This window comes from Sorex fumeus, unplaced genomic scaffold (assembly GCF_029834395.1).
Source record: "Sorex fumeus unplaced genomic scaffold, SorFum_2.1 ptg000265l, whole genome shotgun sequence".
NCBI lineage: Eukaryota > Metazoa > Chordata > Mammalia > Eulipotyphla > Soricidae > Sorex > Sorex fumeus.
Genome location: NW_026606322.1, coordinates 10,398,632 through 10,422,500, shown reverse-complemented (window position 1 = coordinate 10,422,500; position 23,869 = coordinate 10,398,632). Strand labels below are relative to the sequence as shown.

Genomic DNA, 23,869 nt, shown 5'->3' with positions numbered 1-23,869 from the left:
GGCTTGAAAGGGCTTGTAGTTGGTTTCTTGGGGGCCTCTGGCTTATTCTCTCTACGATTCCTTTGTAATCTATCTGTATTGGGGTTTTATTTTCAGTCTGTCTTTCTTCAAGGTGATACAAATAGCTACAGGCTCTGGCTTCTCATCTCTACCCCCACAGTGTCTGGAGATGTCAACAAGGCTTCTAGGAGTCTTGATTTAAAATCAAGAGAACTTATTCTTCAAAACCCCCAGATAACATTCCCTTACACTTTAATAGCTGAAGTAATTGAGCGCAGTTTTCAGAATCATGCCCTCTTGCTGGTTAGCAGAGGCCTGGGGTGTTAGAGCAGTTAGTTATAGGTTGAGGCAGTGGATGACCTTTTGCTCAACCAACCCCAGACCCTGGTGGGGAAGGTATACATTTCTGAACTGAAAATGGAGCCAAAATATTTGAGTTAGTTCTGAGTTGCTGTTAGGAAGCAGAAAAAGAAGAGTTAGTGCTGGTATTGAGCAATTAACACTGAGCAGGATCAAAGATAAGGAATTTTAAGACAGTTTTCATGGTTTTGCCCTGGTTTCTAAGGACTCACTCAAACATCACAGAGATTTTCTCTCAATTTTTTTTAATATGAAAACTTATTACTACTGTGCTTTCATCATCAAAACTTATGATCTCAGTCTTTCCTTCTTGCCTTTGTGTAAGGCCCAAAGAGACACACTGACACACAACCTTAAAGCAGATTCCGGTAATGTCACCAACAGCATGCCCTTTGCGATCAAATTCAGCAACCAGAACTTCACCGTTTTCCCCAATAAAATCTCAGCAGTCACCACTGGGTACAAAAGGCTGTGATTTTTTTTTTATTCCATTCTTGATTAGCTGAACTGAGATGCACTTCCTCATAGCAGAATTTGGCTGTTTAGCCTCACTGCCAACTTTCTCCAGCACCATGCCCTTTGCATGGAAAGTATCCCCGAAAGGTTGGCCTTTGGGCCCTGCCCAAATGCGCTCTCTCGTACCGCTTGTCATGCCACTCCTGATCCCACTGGGGGCTGTAGAGCTTCCGGGCACTATGGAGACTTCGACACTTACCCATCCTGCCAACAGCACAGGCCCGAGTGAAAGAGAGACTCAATTTAATTTTCAAATGAGAAAATACTTGAATAAATAAAACTACAAAGAACTCACTACTCCAAAATGAACAGTTTATCAAATTTTAAAATATTCACCAAATCTACTTTAAATTTTTTTGTGTGATTAGCAGAGATTGAACCCAGGACCTCATATCTAACCCAGGGCCTTGCATATGCAAGATAGCCATTCTACATTGAGCTACGTCCACCGTTCAAAATCTTTTTTGGTGGTATCAGGAATCGAACCCAGATCTTCTGTATGTACTTTACCACTGAGCCCCACCCCAGCCCCTCTTTGATCTGTTTTTTTTTTATTAGTGAAACACCATGAGGTACAGCTATAGACTTATAAATTTTTGTGCTTGGGTTTCAGTTATACAATGTTGATCTGTTTTTTAAATGAATACAATTTTGTGTAAAGTTGAGGGCCTAATTTGATCTGTTCTTCAAACTTTTTTTTCCTGTCCCCTTCCCCAGAGGCAGCAACTATAATTAATTTGGTATTTACTCTTCCAGTTTGTTTTCATAGCTCTATTATAGTTGTAGTGAATTAAATCATACTGTTAATTTATTATACTGTATTGCAACATTTTTAAATTAAAAAATGTTTTAAATATTTATCAATATTTTATAAGAACATTGAGTACCTTCAGTGCTACAATGAATATCCTTGTACACAACTCTTGGTCCACACGTGAGAGAGTGTCTCTGCAAAATTTTGCCAATCTCTGTGTGTGCCTTTTCCAAATTATGGAAACAACCAAATTTCCCCCAGAATTAATTCCCACTCACTAGCTACCTGGGAGTTCCAGTTCCTTACCTCATCACTAATGTATGTTACTGTCAGACATTTATCTTTGGGGCACATTTTTTCAGCAATCAGGGACATCGCATTTTTCTTTTAAATTGCATTTCCTTCGTTCTCCTCAGCTAAGCTACCTTTAATTTCTATTTAAAGTGGTTTTCCATCTCTGAACTAAAAAGCCATGTGGTTTTACTTTAGAATGATAAGTGGCAGCTCCAACACCTCTCTAGGATTCTTTTTCTTTCCCTCTTCCTGCACTTTCTCCTCCTTCCACCTCCTCTGATTCGTCTTCCTTCTCCTCCTCCTCCTCCTCTTCTCTTCTATCTCTGCTTCCTTCTTCTCTTCCCCTTCTCTTTTCCTTTCTTTTGTTGTTATTAGCAATTATTGCCATGAGGGCAAGGAGGACCCTGCACACTTGGTTGTGGTGCTCACACACTGTGCTGTAGATCTGGGGACCAGAAATAACCAAGCTGCCACTGCTGGGCTGCCATTGAGCCTAGAGACCATGCCAGGGATGGACATCCAGCCTCACACATGCAAGGCAGACACATTGCCAGTGAGGCATTCCAGGACCCCTAAGGTTCTTTTTTGTTTGTGTTTGAGCAGGGATCAGGGGTTACTCCTGGCTCTGTGCTCAGGGATCACTCCTGGCGGAGCTGGGTGGGGGGACCATATGGGGTGACTGGGATGGACCCCAACTTGGCCATGTGCAAGGCAAGCTCCTTACCTATTATACTATTGCTCCAGCCCTACTAGGATTCTTTTCGCTCTCACCTTTAAGGGTTGTTTATCGATGATCATCCAGCCAGTCTTTAAACACAGCAACCCTTCAAGGGCTGGGCACGGGGTGCAGTCAGTTATCTATGGCACAGCTCTGGAGAGGGTTGGGAGGAACGTATGGGGAGTTTGTTTAGAGACTGTGTCTAGTAAGTGAAGAGGTGTCCATAGTCTGAGCACAGTAAAGGTGACTGACTCAGCGCATGCTGGCTGCTGCCTCTCTGCACCCCCAGACACTTCCTTCATGTACATGATCGCCGGCCTGTGCATGCTGAAGCTCTATCAGACACGCCACCCCGACATCAATGCCAGCGCCTACGCCGCCTACGCCTCTTTCGCCGTGGTCATCACACTCACCGTCCTCGGAGTGGTATGGCCCCTGCCCCTGCCTGCAGCCCACCTCTCCAAAAGGGCCTGCTGATTACCAGAGGAATGGAATTAACTAGTCCCAAATGAATCATGCTCCTGGCTTTACTCTTGTAATTTTGTGAATTTATCTCAGTTTCTTTTTTACCTTTTTTTTTTTTTGGTCATTGTTGTTTTTATGATTTTTTTTGTTTTGTGTGTTTTTTAATTTAAATAAGGGGCCGTACCCAAGCTGTGATGAGAGGCCCTGGTCCCACTCTGCAATGGGGCCTGGCCCAGCCCGGGTCAACGATACACGCTGGGCTCAAACCCAGAGCCTCACACATGGTCTGCATGTGCTCTGCATGAGCTGGTTCCTTGCCCCTAGCGAGTTGTTTTTAATAATACAATGGGCACCTGTTGAACTAAACCTGGAATATTGGACCCAATTCAGGAGAGCTGGAATAGGCGTGTACAAGCTGATAAGAGGCTATCACAAGAGAACAGGAACCTCTTCCAAAAGGTGGCTGCGCCAGCGTTCCTGTCTTTAGTTACTTAAAGATCTGAACTCTTGGCTTAGGTCTGTGGGCCTGGCCCCCGGGTTGTTCAGTTCCTCCTCCCGGGGCTGTCAGAACCACACAGTGTGTGAGGAACACAGGGAATAGCTCCCAGCCGCACACTTGCTCTAGTTTAAATCCACTGAGGCATAGGCCATAGTCCCCTCAACCATTTTCATATGGTCAGGGTACATTTTCATATGGTCGTATGAGCTCAGAGATGGGAGAAAAGAAACCACAGATGCACACACAGCTCAGACTTTCATTCGTTCTTCTTCTTTTTTTTTTTTTCTTGGAGGGTTTTGTACCACATCCGGCAATGCTCTGGGCTTACACCAGCTCTCAGCAATCCTCCCATTGCATGGGGTTCGAGTCTTTCAATTTGTAGTGTTGGGTGCGTGCAAGCACAACAGCTTGATTTTTGACTATCCATACGTGAGGGGTAGAGCTATTTTTGTAAATTCTCTGGGAAAATCCAAGATGCAAGTAACTTCCATTTTGCTCCTAGGTGTTTGGAAAAAATGACTTGTGGTTCTGGATCATCTTCTCTGCCATCCATATTCTGGCCTCTCTGGCCATCAGCACGCAGATCTACTACCTGGGCCGTTTCAAAATAGGTGAGTCCCAGTTTCTCTCCACACAGCAAACCGATGAAGACAGCCCCAACACATCATAGGTCTTTGCCAATGCGAGATGGTCATGGCACTGTTCACCCAGACACACACTCTGAACACTGTGTGTGAAGTGGCATATATTCTCCCTCAGAGGGCTGCAGTAAACTAGTAGGGCTTGTTTCATTTCCAACTGAAAAATTATAATGCTAGCTGGTCCTTAGAACTGAGATGTACCTTGAGCTCCAGTCCCAAACATTTGCCAGTCTACCAAAAAATAAGCTTTGAATGTATGTTGTGGTATCAACCACTATTTTCACCTAGAGGAGTACTTTTTAGTTCATAATACTAAAAAGATACGTTTCTCTAACCATGCTAAATGATTATTCAAAATAAATTTTACGTTATTTTCAATCCAGGGACTGAAATTTCTGAAAGATGAACGTCCTAACCTTAGTGATGGGACTTTGTTGGACCTTGACGAAGCAATCACATAATAATACCGTATTCTACAGAAACCAATTTTCGATCTGCTGGTATCAGCTTCCATCCAGGGGAGCAGGTGGAATATTATATCATTTAAGTTTCACCAGTCATTTTAAAAGCTAGGAAATCAGACTTTTATAATTTTCAAGAAAAAAGCCGTAGACATTAAGTTCTCATTTAACTTTGTCAGTGTATTTTTGGACACTGTAACCTTAAGGAAAATATCCCAGAATTAAACCAAATTTTACCCTGATTAAAATAAATTTACATAAGAGTTCTACAAGATCATACAAAAGTCAAGTTCCTATAGTGTATTTCTGTCTAAATAAAGACAAGTCTCCATATACAAATCCAACATAATTATCACTTTCAATAATCCCTTTGCATTTATTTAGAATATGTGTTCATTCATCCTGTGTATTCCAGTCCAGGATCTCGGGTGGTGGAAAATAGTATCTCAGGGCACAAAGCAGAAGCTGATTTGGACAGGATGCCCTTTCTCTGCAGGAGCTCTACACCACACACATATGTGTTCTGACTGGGATAACAAAAATACACCAGTAACCCTAACATGCACCTCTATAGGCAGTGGGAGGAAGCCAAATACCCAGAGTAAACCTATGCAGCCATGGGAAGGACATGCAAACTCCACACAGTGCTCCCAGGCAGGAACTGGGTTTTTTCCTCATCAATATCATAACCCCCCTCAAAAAAATGAAATTGAATGATTGAATGAAATTACACTATTGGATTATTTGCACCTCAGCAAAGACCACACCTATTATTTGCAGAGCCCAAGACAAGACTGGAAGTAAAAGCCAGGTGTCATACTCACCACTGTCACCACTGTCCTCCCGTTGTTCATCAATTTGCTCAAGCGGGGCCAGTAATGTCTCCATTGGAGACTTTGTTGTTACTGTGTCTGACATATCGAATACGTCACGGGGAGCTTGCCAGGCTCTGCCGTGCGGGCGAGATACTCTCAGTAGCTTGCCGGGCTCTCCGAGAGGGGCGGAGGAATCGAACTCGGGTTGGCCATGTTGGCTGCATGCAAGGCAAACGCCCTATCGCTGTGCTATGTCATACTGTAAAATGTTAATTCATAAGGCAGACTAAAACATTGTTCCATAACTGGAAGGACAGGAGGGAGGAAGAAAGGAAGGAAGTTTATAAATGAACATTCCTTCATTACAACCTGTAAGGTCCAGGTTTAGATGTAGATTTCTCATTTCCTTGGAAAAACATTGCAGAACATAGCTGTGTAAGAGAACTGATACCAGATTCCACCTTCTTTTCCTCCCAACTCTGTACCAAATCTATTTTTTCCCAGTGCTGGGGTTCAAATTCAGAACCTTGCCCATACAAGGCCCATACAAGGTAGAGTATGTATTCTACCTCTGAGTCTCATTCCCAGCCCTCTCTGCTGAATCTTACAGGTCTTATCATCTTACATAATGGACACCTCTTCCAGCTCTAGGTAGTTTTGCCAGTTTCACTGCCAGCATTTTCACCAAAGACATTCTTGCAACATAACAAATTCTAGTCACGAGGCAAATTTTCTATTAAAAAAGAATAAAAACCAAAATAGAGAAAGGACATAGTAAAATAAGACTTTTTTCCATCTGGGTAGAGATTTATGGCAATGCTGTGCAAAGAACTGATTTTTCTTTTTCAATAAAACAGAAAATAAAAGGAAAATTGAGACATTGTAAAGGATAAAATGAGATAGGAAAAATTAATGACAAAATTTAAGAGACAAATTAGTCTTTAACTTAACTACAAAATAGTAAAGTAAAGTAAAGGCCCTCCCATTGATCATCGATTTGCTCGAGCGGGCCCAATAACGTCTCCATTGGAGACTTTGTTGTTACTGTGTCTGGCATATCGAATACTCTCGGTAGCTTGCCGGGCTCTCCGAGTGGGGCGGAGGAATCGAACTCGGGTCGCCCATGTTGGCTGCGTGCAAGGCAGACGCCCTACCCGCTGTGCTATCGCTCCAGCCCTACAAAATAATCTAATATAAATATATTTTAAAGAGGTACAAACCATTCCAGTACATTTAAATATATATTTGAGGGCCCAGTGGGTAAGGCATTTGGTTCAATCCCTGGTATCCCATATGATCCGCTGAGCACTGCCAGGAGTAATTCCTGAGTGCAGAGCCAGGAGTAAGCCCTGAGCACAGCTGAATGTGGCCCAGAAACAAACCAAAGTCTTTACTTCAATGACCTGCACCTAACCACTTATTTTCCAAGTCCATCATTCACTCATTTTATACATGTTTGGAGGGATCTTTCAGTGCTCAGAACTGAAAGTGTGAAATCCATGAATGTAAAGCCAGATCACCTACCAATACTGAGGTTCCCAAATTTATTTAACTTGCTACCCTCTTTCAGAGAGAAATGAAAATTACACAGAACCGCTCTGAAAATCTGCCTTCTTTAAGAGAACAAATAGCCCAACTGCACCCAACATACTAATGGTCCCCCAGCTTGTTTCAGCAGCCCTAGTGGGCAGGGTCATCCCCTTTGCTGAATACTCTACTAGAAAATGATAATAAATCAGTTTCACAAAATTTTCATTTCTTATTTCATCAATGGCATGGTGAACCCACACTGACAACTACCTTTACATTAAATAAAGCCAGTCATAGACATTTGAGCCAGTAGAGAAATGAAACAAAACTGTCAACCAGTTCTTTCATGTTTATCCCTTTTTATAATTCTTGGTCCTATTCTATTTTGAGTTCCTTTCTTTTCACAACATAAGTACCTTCATGCCACTTAGTTATGCCAAGAATATGCTTGCAGGGAAATGTTTACCAGCAGAATCCATGACAAATTCCCTAACCTCCAGTGAGCCTCTGGAGAAGTGCCATCAATCCCCCGGAAGCTAGAGCAGGGAGGGTTCCTAAGGTTTCAAAAGCAGGCGGGGAACTCAGGCAAGTGAAATGTTCTGGGAGGAAGGATGTGGGAATGGAACTTACCCTGAAGATTTCTCTTTCAGTGCAAACTGAGGGTGTCTACAGTTTAGATGTCACTTGCCTTTAGTTTAATGTCTAAGATCAATTCCACCTGGACTCATGGCGTTCAGACTAAATGAAAGCATTTCTCATCTTGCCCGTCTACCTTTTCCTTTTGGCATGGTCAGTAGATTCACCCTGAATATTGCTGTTCTCTCCTCAGATGTTCTGGTGTATACATCATTAGTCAATTGTGCAGAACAATTCATATGGCAATCTGATTATGCTCCCCCACCAGACCCCAAGGTTAGGGTACTCAGAAAAGCTTAACTTTCAAAAGAAGCTAATTTGGATGTTGCTTACCTGGGTTCTTCCAGAAAATTAAATAAACTTGGACACAGGTACATGTCATGGAGGTGATCATTATACTTACAGGAGTTTTTAATATACTTTGTACTTTTGCACCATGCAATTTTGCAACGGCAAATTTATTTACCTTTTTAAGAATGAGATGTTTGATGCATGATATTATGTCCATGCTGTGGTCTGCCAGAGACCCAATAAGAGAAAATATTCTTTGTAAAATTTGAGCAGGATTTTTACACAGGGGCTATGCATAAGACAATGGATGGGATAGAGAAGAATCATAAAATTCTTTAATTGTCCAGAAGCTCTTTACAGGATAGGGAAGAAGTGTCCCCAGAACATAGAAGGAGAGGTGGTAGGTAGAGAGGGTGTGAAAAGAAAGGGGCAGTTGACAGCCAGCTTGAGGCAACTTCCCATTTAGGGTACCAGGTAGACAAGAAGTCTGAATTCATTCTTCTTCCACAGTCTTTGCCTCTTCTACCAAGATATCCTATTGTCCCCGTCCACCCTTTGAGAACTTCACTGACACACCTGCATAGTCACCTCCCCTGGTAGGGCACAGGATAGAGCAATGTGGAAACTGGGTTAGTGGTCCAGGCAACACCCCTACCCCCCTGCCCATTATACAAACTGTCTTTGTTTGTATTCTCAAAGAAAAAGCATGCCCCTTTCTTAGACCCTGGGGCTACCTGTGGAAATAAGAGTGGACACAGAAGGCAGAGCATGGATAGAACTGCATGGAGCTACCCACGCAGGCCTGGAGTCCTTCTGCTGTGAGAAGAACACAAGAAGCAGGGCACAGAGCACAAACCTGGGAGAGTATGGATTAGTTCTAAAGGGCAAGTGATGTTCAAAAGGAGACAGGTTGAGAGAAAAGAGAATCCACTCAGGGGAATAGTCAGCTTCAGAATGTGAGTGCAGATCAAAAGATTGTGTTCTTTCGTATGAGAAAGCATTACTTTTGTAATTGGAAAAAAATTAAGTCTTTTGTTTTGAGAGAAAATAAGATGACCAGCAGTTGACCTGTTTGACTCTGCTCTTACAACTTTTTCTTCCCTTTCTTTCTCATTTCTTTTCTGCTTCCTACTGATTCAGATGTTTCTGACACAGGTAATGTTCAACCACCTTTCCCAAGTTCTAGATTGTTTCCCTGCCAGTTCTGCACCAGCACACACCAGTCAGTGTGGGGAGAGGAAGCACAAAAGATGGACTTCATCCAAATCAGCCTGCAGGGCACCCCTTCTGTGCGACTGCCACTCAAGCCCCCTATTAATCCAGTGCGTGGTGGTTCAACTGATCCCAGGTGTCAAGTCATAGTAACCAAAGCCTCCCTGCAGAACTGCACCTACCCTTGCCCTGCAGAGATGCTTGCTTGGAGAAGACCCCAGCCACTTTGGAGCAGAGCCTCACAGACAGCTCTAACTCTGACCCTGACTCTCCCTAGCACGAGTACTTGCTGTTTCATCCTTTACAAGGATTGTATTTCACTAAGTCTTTCCTATATTTTTCTCCCCTTTATAACTTGCCTTCCTTTGATGATTGCTCCAGCACGCATAGATGCTTTCTGAGCACTTTGAGTAGAACACAGTATCTTGGTGGAGTTTTTCGTGATTTAGCAACACAATGAGAAATATGAATTAAAACTTTAGCAGGTTACTATTTCTCATTCTCTACAACAGAGTTTCTCCGCAAGGTAGAGGGGTCATATGGCCTCCCCTGGGGATCCCCAAGGAGGGGCACAGCAGGAGGTATCTGGCCAGCTTGTAGGAGGTGAGGTCCTTAGTAAGAAAACAAGGTTAGAAGGAGGCAGTAGTCAGGAAAAGGTTGAGAAACCTTGCTCTGTAGTACAAACATTTTGTGGTAGATTCAGCAAAGAGACTGTTTGCTGAAGGGGGTCCTGAGGGGCTGGCCAGTCCCCCAAGTTGTTTATGTGCATTTGTTCCTCTCGTCCATCTTGCATCTCTGTAGTCTGATGCATAAACCTCCCCGATGGCATGGTTGGCAGGTGCCTTTTGTGAGAGCAAACACTTCTTGCTCATGTAACCAGTGCAGTGCCATGCTAGTGAGGTGAGGACAGCTCCATCCTGCCCCCAGCCTTCTTACCATGTGATTGTGTTGTCAGCAGATCTGGGGATGTTCCGGCGGGCCGCGAGGGTCTTCTACACAGACTTCGTCCAGCAGTGCAGCCGGCCTCTGTACATGGTACGTGCGTGCTCCTGTGGTCCTTGACCTTCACCCAAACATTAGGAACAGCAGGAGGTGAAGGTCATGAATCACTCAGTCTCCCCAGATCAAGACAGTGAGGGTGGCTGAGGCCCAGGTGGTAGGAGAAGCATGCCACTTGCTCCTTTTATTTAAGGTGGTGTGGCAGCCACACCCAATTGTGCTTAGGGCTTACCAGTGGCTCTGAGCCAAAGGATGACACCAGGTGGGACTTAGCGGGTACCTATGTGATCCTGGGGATCAACGCAGGGTTGATCTCTTGCAACGCAAGCACCCTGCCGGCTGTTCCATCTCTCCTGGTCCCCACTTACTCTTCTTGTCATTTTTGAATGATAAGCTGGGTAGTTGCATTTTCATTCATAGCTTTAGCTACTATATACATGAGAGATATAGAGAAACTCACAAAACTATTAAACAATGATAACCACTGTCAGGAGAATCGAGTTCTATATCCCTATGGATAATCACCTAAAGAGATACCATTATTGAGTTTGTAATGCGGAAAGACGATACTGTCACGAGCAAGCATACAGTTACTTAAATCACTTTTCTTAAGAGCCTACCGTATCTCCATGACACGTGCATTCAATGTTTAGACACTGCTTCATTTTTACAATGAACAAGAATATTTTTTTCCAAATTGGAACCATTTCTTAATGATCAAAATATATATGTTTAAAATTCTACCTTACTGTTTCATTATATTATACATTTTGACACTGGGCAGAGGCTTCCACGTCCAGCTGTTCCTTGGCCCATATCAGTGACCTTGAACAGGAGCCATACATCCTGGGAGCACCTGGCCAAAAGTCACGATGCTGCTGCCACTTGGCACACAGAAGTTCAATAAGTACCTGCTAAAAGTTTATATCCAACAGAATTTTTATTTTGTTTGGGGGCCATACCTGGTGCTGCTTACTCTGGGCTTACTCTGTGCTCAGATATTACCCCTGGTGGTTTTCAGGGGGCCATATGGGACGCTAGGGATAGAACCCAGGTTGGATGTGTACAAGGCAAGTGCCCTACCCACTGTACTATGTCTCCAGTCCAATATCCAAAGGATTTTTAATAGAAAGAAATATGGGAATTCTTTGACTTCAAAAGTTTGAACAAACTATGTAGGCACTGAAAATTGAGAGTTTGTAACTGGAGCAATAAAGCAGTGGAGGGTGCTTTCCTTGCATGCGGCTGCCCCACACTTGATCCCCAGGACCCCATAATGATCCCTTGAGCTTACCAGGACTGATCGCTAAGCAAAGAGCCAAAAATATGTCCTGAGCACCTCCAGGTATGATGCCCCCAAGACAAATAAATAACTAATTAAATAAATACAAATAAAAATTGAGAGCTTTTTTTTTTGGCGGGGGGGGGGGGGGGGCTTAGTTGGTCTTAGTTGCCCTGAGGACTTTCATCCTCCACCCACTAGAACAGTAAGGCTAAGGCTTAGAAACCAGTCCTGTGTGGCCAGGGTATTGGGTCAGAAGTTAATTCCCTACAAGTGAGATCTGCTTTGAAACCACTGAGTAACCCAAACCAGAGCAATAATTGTTGATGACCTAACTCCAGGGAAAAAATCTCTTAACCACTGAGCAGGCAGCATCTCTTGCTGAGACCCCTGAGAAATGATACCACATGTTCAATAGCTCCATCGATGGAGGACAAGGGCTGGCAATGGGGGGGGGGGGGGGCAGTAAGAGTACAGCTTTATTAACCGTTTTCCACATTTTCCTTTGCTTGCCTTCAGAGGTGTGGTCACTTAGCATTCATGCAGGATTCATGTCTCCCTGAGAACCACAGAAAAATGGCTTCACCAAGGCAGTTGATGATGCTTCCCTTATAGGAGACTGAGAGAGAAGTAGAGTCTCTGGGATTTGAGTTGATGTTTCTGTTCTTTCCAGGATAGAATGGTGTTGCTCATCGTGGGGAATCTGGTTAACTGGTCCTTGTAAGTAAACTTAAGAAAGCATAGCTTTCTCTTTATTAATGTCTGGAACATTCTGATCCTGTTTTATTCTATCACCAATTTTTTTTTATTTTGCTTGGGGTCCAGCCCAGCAATGCTTAGAGCTTACTGCTGGCTCTCTGCTCAAGAATCATTTCTGTCAAAGCTCAGGAGACCATATGGAGTCCAGGAGATTGAAGCCAGGCTGGGCATGTGTGAAGCAAGCACCCTGCTTGCTGTGTTCTCTGCCCTCTTATTTATTTATTTTGTCAGTGCTCAGGGCTTACTCCTGGCTCTGAGTTCAGGGATCACTCCTGGGAGAGCTCAGTGGATCATGTACGGTAGTGGGGTTTGACCCTTGGTCGGCCAAGTGCAAGGCAAGCATCTTACCCGCTAGATTATCTCTTCATCCCTTTATTATATTTTTAATCTTAAATGAAGGAAAGTGCACTTTTTTCTAGAGACTTAGAAGAAAGGTATATTTCTAGGACTGGGAAATGACTCAGTGGCCAAAGGAACAATGTTGAAAGCAGGAAGCTCTAGACTCAATCTGTGGTACTTCCAAATGTGTCCAGTGCAATCCTGGCAGCTATGCTGTTTGTGTCACACCTCAGCTATCTGAGATTCTCACACGAATGAGGCCATTTCCAAACAGCCCAAAGCCAAATATGTGCAGATACTGTAATTAGAAGGCTTGAGCTGCAGCAAATATCCCAAGATTTAAGCAAGCAGCTAAGAATGTAACCTGAGAAAATAACTATAACCGGAAAATGCATGAACACAAAACTAATGTGTATGAGCTTCAGTGAGCAAATGTGCAAGCATAAAGGATTGTGACCCGTGGCAAACACTGCAGCTGAGCATGCAAACACCTTAAGTAATGCATAGCCCTGACACCCAGTCCACAGTCAGGCTCCGTCTTGGTTATCATTAACAGAATGCAATTGGGAGGGATAAAAAGTATTTTTCTTCCTTCAAAGAATATGCCAGATATACTAAGCACTTATTGGCCAGTAGTGGTCTATCTTACTTAATTAAATCATTGATAACACTGTAGCACTGTCCTCCCATTGTTTATCGATTTGCTCGAGCGGGCACAAGTAACATCTCCATTGTGAGACTTGTTACTGTTTTTGGCATATCGAATATGTCACGGGGAGCTTGAAATCATTGATAGGTTGAATTACTTGATAAACAAGATACACATCAAATTTGTTACATCTATGTAGATAAATTATATCAGTAGATATGATGATAGATAGACACAAAGATTTGCCAGTAGTTGTAAAAATGCAATAATTTTTAAACTCCTATAGAACTTTCCATAAAGCTTACTCAGTAGGTATTTTCTTTCTTACCAAGAATGTAAGTCTCTGCCATTTCTTTCCTTCCAAAACTCATTCTTCCCAATTTTCCTGTATTGTTCTTTCTCTTCTTTTCCCTCATTATTACCTTGGCCTAGATTTTTTTTAATATAGTTTCAAAATAGAAGATTACAACAGATGTATACTTTTGCTAACTGTAACTAGTGTATGCAACCTACTTTCAACATTAAAAGGTGAATAAATGTGATATTTAATTATTCCATGAAGGAATTCCATGAAATAATCCTATTAATTTATAAAAATAGGATTTTTAATAGGATTTAATTCTGGGTGCTTGAGTGATAGTACTGTGAGTAGGGCACTTTTTAATAGGATTTTATTCTGGGTGCTTGAGTGATAGTACAGTGAGTAGGGCACTTACCTTGCACGTGACTGACTCAGGTTCATTCCCCAGCATCCCATGTGTTTTCCTGAGCCTTCCAGGAGTGATCCCTGTGCACAGACTCAGGAGTAAAACCAGAGCACCACTGGGTGTGGCCCCAAACTAAAACTGAAGCACTGTAGCACTGTCCTCCTGTTGTTCATCGATTTGCTTGAGAGGGTCAAGTAACGTCTCCATTGCGAGACTTGTTGTTACTGTGTTTGGCATATCGAATACGTCACGGGTAGCTTGTCAGGCTTTGCCATGCAGGCGAGATACTTTCAGTAGCTTGCCGGGCTCTCCGAGAGGGGTGGAGGAATCGAACCTGGGTTGGTGGGGTCGGCCGCATGCAAGGCAAACGCCCAACCCACTGTGCTATCGCTCCAGCCCCAAACTAAAACAAACACAAATTATAGGATTTTATTCTAAAATGTATTGCCTATCTAGGCAAAATTGCTAACAAAACACTCTTTTAAACACTATGAACAGAAGGAATGAAAACCATATGTGAATAGCAACTAGCCTAAATCTTTGAGTTGTGTGCTGCTCTACAGGGCTGGAGCGATAGCACAGCGGTAGGGCGTTTGCCTTGCACGCAGCCAACATGGCCGACCCGAGTTCGATTCCTCCGCCCCTCTCGGAGAGCCTGGCAAGCTACCGAGAGTATCTTGCCCTCACGGCAGAGCCTGGCAAACTACCCGTGATGTATTTGATATGCCAAACACAGTAACAACAAAGTCTCCAATGGAGACGTTACAGGGCCCGCTCGAGCAAATTGATGAACAACGGGAGGACAGTGACAGTGACCAGTGCTGCCCTATACAGTAACTTAGCCACAAGTGATCACACTGGTACTTGAAATATGACTAGTATAAATGAGAAACTGAATATTCAACTTTAATTTTAATTGTCATAGTTTAAATATCCACGTATTGCTGCCATATTGGATAGTGCAAGCTAGCCTAGCCAGATTATCTGACATACTACAAAACCGTAATAAAACAGACACCAATTCAAATTTAGAAAGATAAATTCATGAGCCAGACTAGAAATGATAGGAATTCAAATACATGTGTGCATATTTATTAAATACAAACTTTTCAAAATTAGGAGATAAGGGTCATAACCTAACAAATTTTGTTATACTCGATAGAAATCTAAAGCAAAACTAAGCCTAAATTCCAACCAAAATAAACATCAGTACTGAAAAACAGATATCCAGCAAAAAATTCATAACGTGTATCAAACCAATTACTGAGAAGATCTGACTTTTAGTAATTGATTCTAATGAATTCATCTTAAGTGAAAAAAGGGGAAGTACCTCATATCTGAAAGGATACACTTCTTTTAAAAAATTTTTTTAAATCACCATGAGATAGAGCATTACAAAATTGTTCATGATTGTGTTTTAGTCGTACAATGTTCCAACACCCATCATTCCACCAGTGTAATTTCCCAGCACCAGTGACCAGTGTCCCCAGTTTCCCTCCAACCCCTTGAAGCCACCCTTTACCCCAGCCTGCCTCTATGACAGGCACTCCTCTCTCTCTCTATCTCTCTCTCTCTCCTCTCTCTCATTTCTTTCTCCTTTCCCTTATCTCTCATTTTAGTGATTATGGTTTGCAATACAGATGCTGAAAATTTGTAATGTTTATCTCTTTACCTGCTTTCAATACTTAGTTCTTGTCCAGAGTGATCATTTCCAACTAGTATTGTCATATGTATCCTCCTGTGTCTTAACTACCCTCTATCTCCCACACCATTGGCCAACCATTGACCAGACCTCCTGGCCTGTTTTCCCTGGCATTGGATATTAGCGTCATACTGGTTTTTTATATATATATCTCACACATAAATACAGTCATTCTATATCTGTCCCTTTCCTTCTGACTCATTTGACTCAGCATGTCCACCTATTTATAGGCAAATTTCATGACTTTAGTTTACTGACAGCTGCATAGTATTCCATTGTGTAGATGTGCCATAGTTTCTATATTAATTCATCTATTCTCGGGCACTCAGGTTGTTTCCAGATACTGGCTATGGTAAATAGTGCTGCAATAAACATAAGCGTACAGATGCTTTGTGTTCTTGGACCCCCAGGATATATTCCTAGAAGTGGGTCAAATGGGAGCTCTATTTCTCATTTTTTGAAGAATGAAGGGTTTGCTTCTTTCTGTTATGTTCTTAACCCTTGTCAAGCACAAAAGAAGGGTGAAAAATTCCTATTTCTTTTAAAATTTTTTTCATAAGTTGTTCACAATAATGTATTACATTCAATATTTCAACACCAGTCCCACCACCATCACACCTTCCCGCCACCATTATTTCGAATTTCCCACTACCACTCAAATCTGCCAAACAGGCAAATGACAAATAATTTATTTGTGTTGCCCGCTATGAATGACATAGAATGTTGCAGGGTTGCAAGAGCGGCTGTGAGCTCCTAGAAATCTAAAATTGTAGTTACTGAGGGCCTGGAGAAATCTCTGCAGTGAGCTGCTCAGTTCTGAGATTCTTTTGTGTGACTCTGGGTCATGGACATTAATGAGCTCTTAAATAGTCATGGAGGAAGCTCGTGGGCGTAACATCCAGGGTTCCATGGGGACAGGGAGGTGGGAAGGGCCGGTTTATCCCCTATCCCATGAGGCCTGGAGTTTTAGGTCACTAATTCTGAGTATCTGGCTTTTCATTGGGTTCTGGAAGGTGGTGCTCTAGGGGACACCTAGGGGACAGGTGGAGGGGAGACACCTGACCCATCTGAGGCACCCCAGTGAAGTCAGCCTGGCGCAGCGAGCTGCTCGGTTCCAAGATTCTTTCTCGAGTCTCAAAAATTCCTATTTCAACCAGAAAACGTTGTTCATGGCATATCCACGTATGGGCTATATGAATGTTAAACAAATTGTATGAATGTTTTCAAATGTCATGGGTTTTCAAGGCGGTGGGGAGAGTGAAAATGCCAATCCTGTTACAAACCTACCTTCCTATGGATAGCGCCTTCTTTGGACTCATGTATCGGCCCCGGGACTTTGCTTCCTACATGCTGGGTATCTTCATCTGCAACCTGCTGCTCTACCTGGCCTTTTACATCATCATGAAGGTAAGGGTGGCTGCAGGGAGCCTTTGATGTGCCTTGGCCCCCCGCACCAAGGCAGCGCACATGCGCAGCTCACAACTCTGCTTCTCCTCCTGCAGCTCCGCAGCTCAGAGAAGGTCCTCCCCATCCCTCTATTCTGCATCATCGCCACGGCTGTGGTGTGGGCTGCTGCCCTGTATTTTTTCTTCCAGAATCTCAGCAGCTGGGAGGTAAGCGGACCCTTTCCTTTTTCCTTTTCAGGCACATCCTTCAGTGGTGCTTGTGGTCACTCTGAGGGATGCTGAAGAGATCATGAGATACCAGGGATTGAGCACGGGACTCCTGCTTGCAAAGCATGTGCCCCGTGTACTGTCTTTTCAACCCAAAGGTCCAGTTTCCTTTTCCATAGTGTTTCCTTCCCCATTTTGCCTTTCTGACTTTCCGTCCCTCCCTCCCTTTGTGTGCTTGCTGCTACTGGTCTGGTTACAGTCTCTAACAAGAAGCTTTCTCTAAGAGGCGTGACTTGGTTTTTTGCTTCCATTTTTTTTGTTTTGTTTTTTGGGTCACACCCGGTGATGCACAGGGGCCACTCCTGGCTCTGCACTCAGGAATCCCCCCTGGTGGTGCTCAGGGGACCACATGGGATGCTGGAAACCGAACCCAGGTCGGCCGCGTGCAAGGCAAACGCCCTACCCGCTGTGCTATTGCTCCAACCCCGGTGCTTTCATTTTTTTGGACTCTTATGAATGTTGCTGTTGTGAACATTCATATGCAAGGTTTTATGTGGACACGTGTTTCTAGGAAGTTAACTTTTTTAAGCCATGCACTGAAAGTCACATGTTTCTTGGTGTTTCCATCAACATGGAACCAAATGTGAAACCATGATCCCTGTAGGATGTGCCCTAGAGCAAGCTGCAAGTGTGTCATAGGCTGTACCATTCGGGTTTGTGTGATTCAACCCACTGGAATTCAACCCATCCATCACACAAGGATGATGAAATGGCTGAATAACAGATCCCTTAGACCATCTCTGTCCTTTAGTGGCAGATGACTGTCATGTCCCTTTTGTGTCTTTGTGGATGGGCAGCCTGGGATCAGTTGAACTCTGAGAGAGCCCATGTCCTACCTCACTTTCTTCCAGGGAACTCCAGCTGAGTCCCGGGAGAAGAACAGGGAGTGCGTTCTGCTCAACTTCTTTGATGACCATGACATCTGGCACTTCCTCTCTGCTACGGCCCTATTTTTCTCATTCTTGGTAAGTCTCAAATACTATATTATTCATTTCTTCTCTCTTTCATCTTGCTTGTTCCCTCTTCTATAGCCTCTTTATCATTGGTCCTCTAGGGAATCCCACTTAGGGGCTAGGCAGCCCCAGGGATGGAAACTAGGACTTCACAGGTACATGGCGTTTCTTCTACCACTTAACCACATCCCTGCTCCCCTAACTTCCCTTTTGTACTTCTCTGTAATCTCCCTCTCCAATTCCTCACTGTAATTCAGTGGACTGGTGACCTTTCTTTATTTAAAAAAAATGTATCCATGGATTTATTGTTGGGGATGCCATGTAACTAATTTTTAACAAAGTATCTGTAGGGTGACATTGCTTTGTCCTTCTTCCACAAGAAGCTTAGGTTATATGGTTACACCCATCACAGTGCTCCTGAGGCACTTCCATTCCATTGTGTTTATCTGTAAACAGTCTTCCCTATGCTCTCCTCCCCACCCAGTTAATCAGTTTTCCCCTTAATCAAACTGTTAATTTGTAAGGTCAGTTTCCCAGAAATCTATGATTTTATATGTATGAGTGAAATATTGCCTTTCTCCTCTCCTTATGCCTTATGAACAGTTTACCTTAAGGTAATATCCTTTTTGTATAGATACAGGAAGACCGTTAACATTATGCTTTGTAACTTAGGATTTAATTGGCTTTGAATATTATTCACTCCCAGGCATCTGCTTTCTCGACTTAAGCCTCAATTGACCTTAGTTCCTAACACCCTAAAAGCAGGGTCCCGACAAGACTGAATGGACCCAGGGCAAGCGGTGAGCTATCCTGCATCGAAATGGGCCAGGCCAAAGTGCCACGATTCTTAACTATAAGTTAAGAGTTTGATCATAGACAAATGCTGTCATGATCCAAAAGTAACGACGAGACTAGGATCCTGCTTGGGGTAGGAAAGACTATCTGGCCTGAGCACTGTAGTCTGAGATTGAGATGGCCCTAGGAGAGCAATTCTATAAGTTTAAGATATTTCTTACTGTATCCATACAAAATGATTTATATTATATATGCGTATATGCTTGTTGGACAAAGAGAGGAGAGACACACCCTTGGGATTCCACTCTAGGGTGGGTCCTCCTGCTGAGAAAGGATCTGTCCTAGGAGCGGCTTTCCCTGAGGCTAAGATTTTTACCCCTATTGATTGTGACTGAACCTATGTGTAATTGTTCCCCCAATTCCTCGTGGAGAGAAATATAATGAGACTGTAGAATGGGCAAAAGGGAGCAGAGGCAGAGAAGGGAGACGGGTGTAGATGGAGAGAGGATTGGAATAAACTGCGACTAATACCAACCAGCCTGGCCTTCGTTTCCTTCCTCTGCCTGACCTTCACCTTCGCATTTGCGGCCGCGCAACATCTTATCAGAACTTTTCTTTATGACATCTTATTGTCTCATTACTACTTTGGACAAACTTGCAGGCTATCGAATGTAGCCTGCCCACAGGGCAGAGTCTGGCAAACTCCCCGTGGCGTACCAAATATGCCAAATACCAGTAACAATGATGGGTCTCATTCTCCTAAAGAGCCTTGAATATAATCTCAGGGCTTGGATGAAAGAGACGTTACTGGGGCCTGCTTGAGGCAATCGACGAATAACAGGATGATGAAATGAAATGAAATGACCTTCACCATTGACCTCCCCGGGGTGGGAGAAGGGTGAGACTACCGAACACGGGCAGCGGGAGAGATAGAGCCACCGCCGCTGTGTGCTGTGCCCCCCTTTGTGTGAGTTTACACAAGTATCTTTCAACGAGATCTTTGTTTTCCTTTTCCTTTTTTTACTCATCAACATTTGAACACAGAAAGTGACCAAATGATTTTCTGTAAGCTGCATATTGTTTAGACTGCGTTGATTATTAGAACTCATACTCCCATAATTTCCCCAAGATCACATGAGACAGTCATTATCATTTTCAAAACATTAGGTTTTTTGTTTGTTTGTTTGTTTTTTCGTGTTCTGCAGTACTGGATTCTAGTCTCACTGAGTATTTTACAAATTCCTGGAGTGGCGCAGGACAGCAGTCAGCCTTCTGCTTCCTTTTAAAGTATTTGTTTCAAATCTCTCCTAAAGTCCTCCATCTTTTTGCACAAGCGCCTTCCTAGAAGTCACGCATATTTTAATAACCCTATATGATAATTGCCAACGTTCTTTCATCCTAATGTTGTGCTTTCCAAATTAAAGTCCCCAGTGTCTGTGCATGGATTCAATTGACATATCACAACTCTGCTAGATACTCTAGGTTCCTAACACTTGCCCTCTTTAAGCAACTTGGTTACGGCAAGAGTGGAGCAGGCCTACCCCCTAGTGGTTAATTCGGGAAGTTTAACCAATAGAAATAGATAAATAACCAATAGAAAGCGTTTTCAGTTTTGAAAAGTCACTTTCATTAATCAGAGACCCTAAAAAGTGAAGTTCAGGGTTCCACATGAAGATAATGGTGAGAAAATGACACAATATAGAATAAGGACACATTTCTTCTCTAGCAATGCTCTACGCGACCAGACTTTATTCCTTAAGTTTTTGTCCCAATATCCCCTTCTAAGTAATACGTTTCTTGCCGACCCTATCATGTTGAACCAATCTCCATGCCATAATTCTTATATTTACAAACCACTTTTTCCTATTTTGTTGCTGTCATTGTTGTTGTTGAGATCTCCAGGAGTCTCACACTTGTAGAACCTAGAATCCTAACAGCAATGTCCTGCGGTTGACTGCAAGCACTCAGTCCGAAGATTCTTTTGTATTCACTCAAGGACCATTAATCCCTTCTATAAGAGGTTACTAACATATTGTTAGAGGTTGAGCCTTGTGTGCTTTATATATATATATATATATATATATATATGTATATGTATATGTATATCTGTAAAAAAAGAAACTGCAAAAGTACCACAGCACATTTGATGGGGTTCAAGGTAGTGTGCCTCTCTTTTTATTTCACGTTTTTTTAAATTGAATCACCGTGAGCTACAGTTACAAAACTTTCATGTTTGAGTATCAACCATACAATGGCCCATCCCTCCACCAGTGTACATTTTTCACTACCAATGTTCCCAGTATCCCTCCCCCATGCCCAACCCCATTCCACCCCTACCCCTGCCTCTGTGGTAGACCATTTCCCTCTATCTTTCTACTTATGGACATTATGGTTTGCAGTACAGACACTGAGAGGCCATCGTGTTTGATCCTTGATCTACTTTCAGCACACATCTCCCATCCCGAGTGATCCCTCCAACCATCATTGACTTAGTGATCCCTCTTCTATCCCTGCTGCCTTCTCCTCCAGCTCATAAGGCATGTACCTCTCTTTTTCAGGTGTTGTTAACCCTGGATGATGATCTGGACGTTTCTCGGAGAGACCAGATCCCTGTCTTCTGATCCCACAGCATTAAGATAGGGAGAGAGAGAGACAGCTCAATCTTGGTGCTGTTTCAAGAAATACAACAAAATTGTAAAGCTGCCACTGCCAAATGCTTCATCACCCTATGATCAACCAAGTCTGCACTCATTCACGCCGGGGGAGAAGAGACAGGGGTGATCCAAGCATTCAAGAAGCTAGACAGGACAGGAAACACTGGCTCTGGGCAGAGGATGGCCTCAAAGAATCCAGATACTCCATCCTCTTCTGCTTACAACTCTGACTTGGACAGGAATAAAAGCTGCATGAAAACTAGGCCCCAAGAGTGGATAGAGGGTAAGGCATTTGGTTCAATTCCAGGCACCACATACGTTCCCCTGAGCACTGCCAGGACTCACCCTGAGCACAGAGGTAGGAAAAGACCCTGAGTACTAGTGGGTATGATACCCAAACAAAACAGAATTAACCCCATCTTAGCATCCGTCTCTGCCCATCTGAGATTTGCCAATAACGCTGCCTCCAAGCCCAGAAAGCCCAAAAGCTCGAAGTCCCTCTCTGGCACCCCCATCTGCAGCATTTGGTCCTCCAGAAGTCAAAAAGCTGCAGCTCACACCTGCAGGGGCTCTGGCGACTCCGAAAACTCATCCAGGCCCCACACGGCTGGGAAAGATGCTTTTGAGACTTGGACAAGTCACCTCCTGGCCCCATTACAAAGACTCCGGATGAGACCTGATCATGATCACACAATCCTCTTCATTGGAGGTTGTCTCTGGGACTAAGGCTAGGAGGCTGACCCATTCCCCAGCATCTTCGTCTCACTGCTGTGTGTGACCCCACCACTTAGGCGGCCTTCCTGGCAAGGCCGTCATTCCACAGGCTGGCTCTGAAGGGGAGATCCAAGCATTCAAGAGGTGAGACAGGAAGGAGAGCCCTGTCTATGGGCAGAGGCCGGCCGAAAAAAATCTTGAAGCTCCATCTTCTTCTGCTTACAGCTCTGCTAGGACAGGGATAAGAGCTGCATGAAAACTAGGAAACAGGAAAGAAAAATCTCTGCCCGCAGCAGGAAGAGAAATGAGCCACATGGCCAGAGACTCATGAACTCAGCATTGAGCACACAGACCGGAAGGACCCGGGATCCTGGAGCAAATTCAGCCAGGCCGAGTGCTTCTGTGAGCCTTCAATTCCAACATCTCCACTCTGTGCCCTGCCACACTGCCTCTGGGAAAGAAATGGGTGTTCCCATCACACAAGGGGTCCCCCATGATGGAGAAGACCCCTTCTCTGGCCCTTCATGCAGAGCAGGGGCTGCAGGCAAGTTCTCTCTCTAGAGTGAAGCTTGGGGTTAAACACAATGTACTCTTCCGCTTCCAAAGAGCAGTCTGTCTTCAGCCTGTCTCTTGGTTGCACCTGATTCTCATCGTCTCCACAGCAAGGTGTTGAAAGCTTTGTGTGTCTCTTTTTTCACTCTACCACTCTGTCCCCCCAGATAGTTTCATTTTGACCAGGCTCACCTGTTACCTGACTATGATGTATCAGAATCTGTACCCAGAACTGTGTAGACAGAGATGTATATTGGCCTGTGAAATTGCCGGCACCCTTGCCATCCTTCTGGGTCTGCCTTTGTGATTTCGAGGCATGGACCACCATTCTGTAATAACTATAGTTCTTTCTCTAAAATATTGCATAAAATTCAAAAGCACATTGTGGAAGTTTGAGCAACAATCTTTTGCTGATTTGAAAATGCAAAGAGGCTTTCAATAAAATGATTTGTGATCTTTTCTCCAAAGTGCCCCCAAATTTGTGACCATCTTTGTGACCGTCTTTGTTACGTTGGTCCCCCTGAGCACCACTTGGGAGACCCAAAAAATGGAAATAAAGGGCCAGAGAGATAGTCCAGGGGTAGTGTGCTTGCACTGCACACAGCCAACTCAGGTTTGATCTCCTACACCCCATATTGTCTCTTGAACACTGCCAGGAGTGAGCCCAGAGTGCAGAGCCAGGAGTAAGCCCTGATCACTGCCTGGTGTGGTCCAAAAACTAAAATATAAACAAACAAAAATAAAAATGTATTGGTTCTCTAGGCCATGGGATATTCCCCTATTAAATGGGCCCATTGGGGCCAAGGGACTGGCTCTGTTGTGGAGTGCCTGCCTTGTACCAAAGGCCACAAATATGACCTCCTGCGCCTCCATCTTCTATGAGATATTCAGGTGGCAGC

The 23,869-nt window shown here is 43.7% G+C and overlaps 1 protein-coding gene and 1 pseudogene across 2 annotated transcripts in view; one reads left to right on the top strand and one right to left on the bottom strand.

Moving 5' to 3' along the window:
* The window catches only part of SIDT1 (SID1 transmembrane family member 1), a 108,867-nt gene extending 86,893 nt beyond the window's left edge, over positions 1-21,974 (top strand). Inside the window, exons 18-26 of one of the 2 annotated variants that reach the window (XM_056109280.1) lie at positions 2,932-3,068; positions 4,109-4,217; positions 9,121-9,135; positions 10,151-10,227; positions 12,147-12,193; positions 16,931-17,036; positions 17,132-17,242; positions 18,154-18,267; positions 21,609-21,974. In XM_056109280.1, the coding sequence (XP_055965255.1) occupies positions 2,932-3,068; positions 4,109-4,217; positions 9,121-9,135; positions 10,151-10,227; positions 12,147-12,193; positions 16,931-17,036; positions 17,132-17,242; positions 18,154-18,267; positions 21,609-21,671 (779 nt within the window). In that variant the 3' untranslated portion in view covers positions 21,672-21,974. Of the gene's footprint in view, positions 1-2,931; positions 3,069-4,108; positions 4,218-9,120; positions 9,136-10,147; positions 10,228-12,146; positions 12,194-16,930; positions 17,037-17,131; positions 17,243-18,153; positions 18,268-21,608 lie in introns of both variants that reach the window. The other variant, XM_056109279.1, reaches the window with a different exon arrangement.
* LOC130018545 (40S ribosomal protein S23-like) lies at positions 649-1,079 on the bottom strand (annotated as a pseudogene).
* Positions 21,975-23,869: the final 1,895 nt, after the last annotated feature.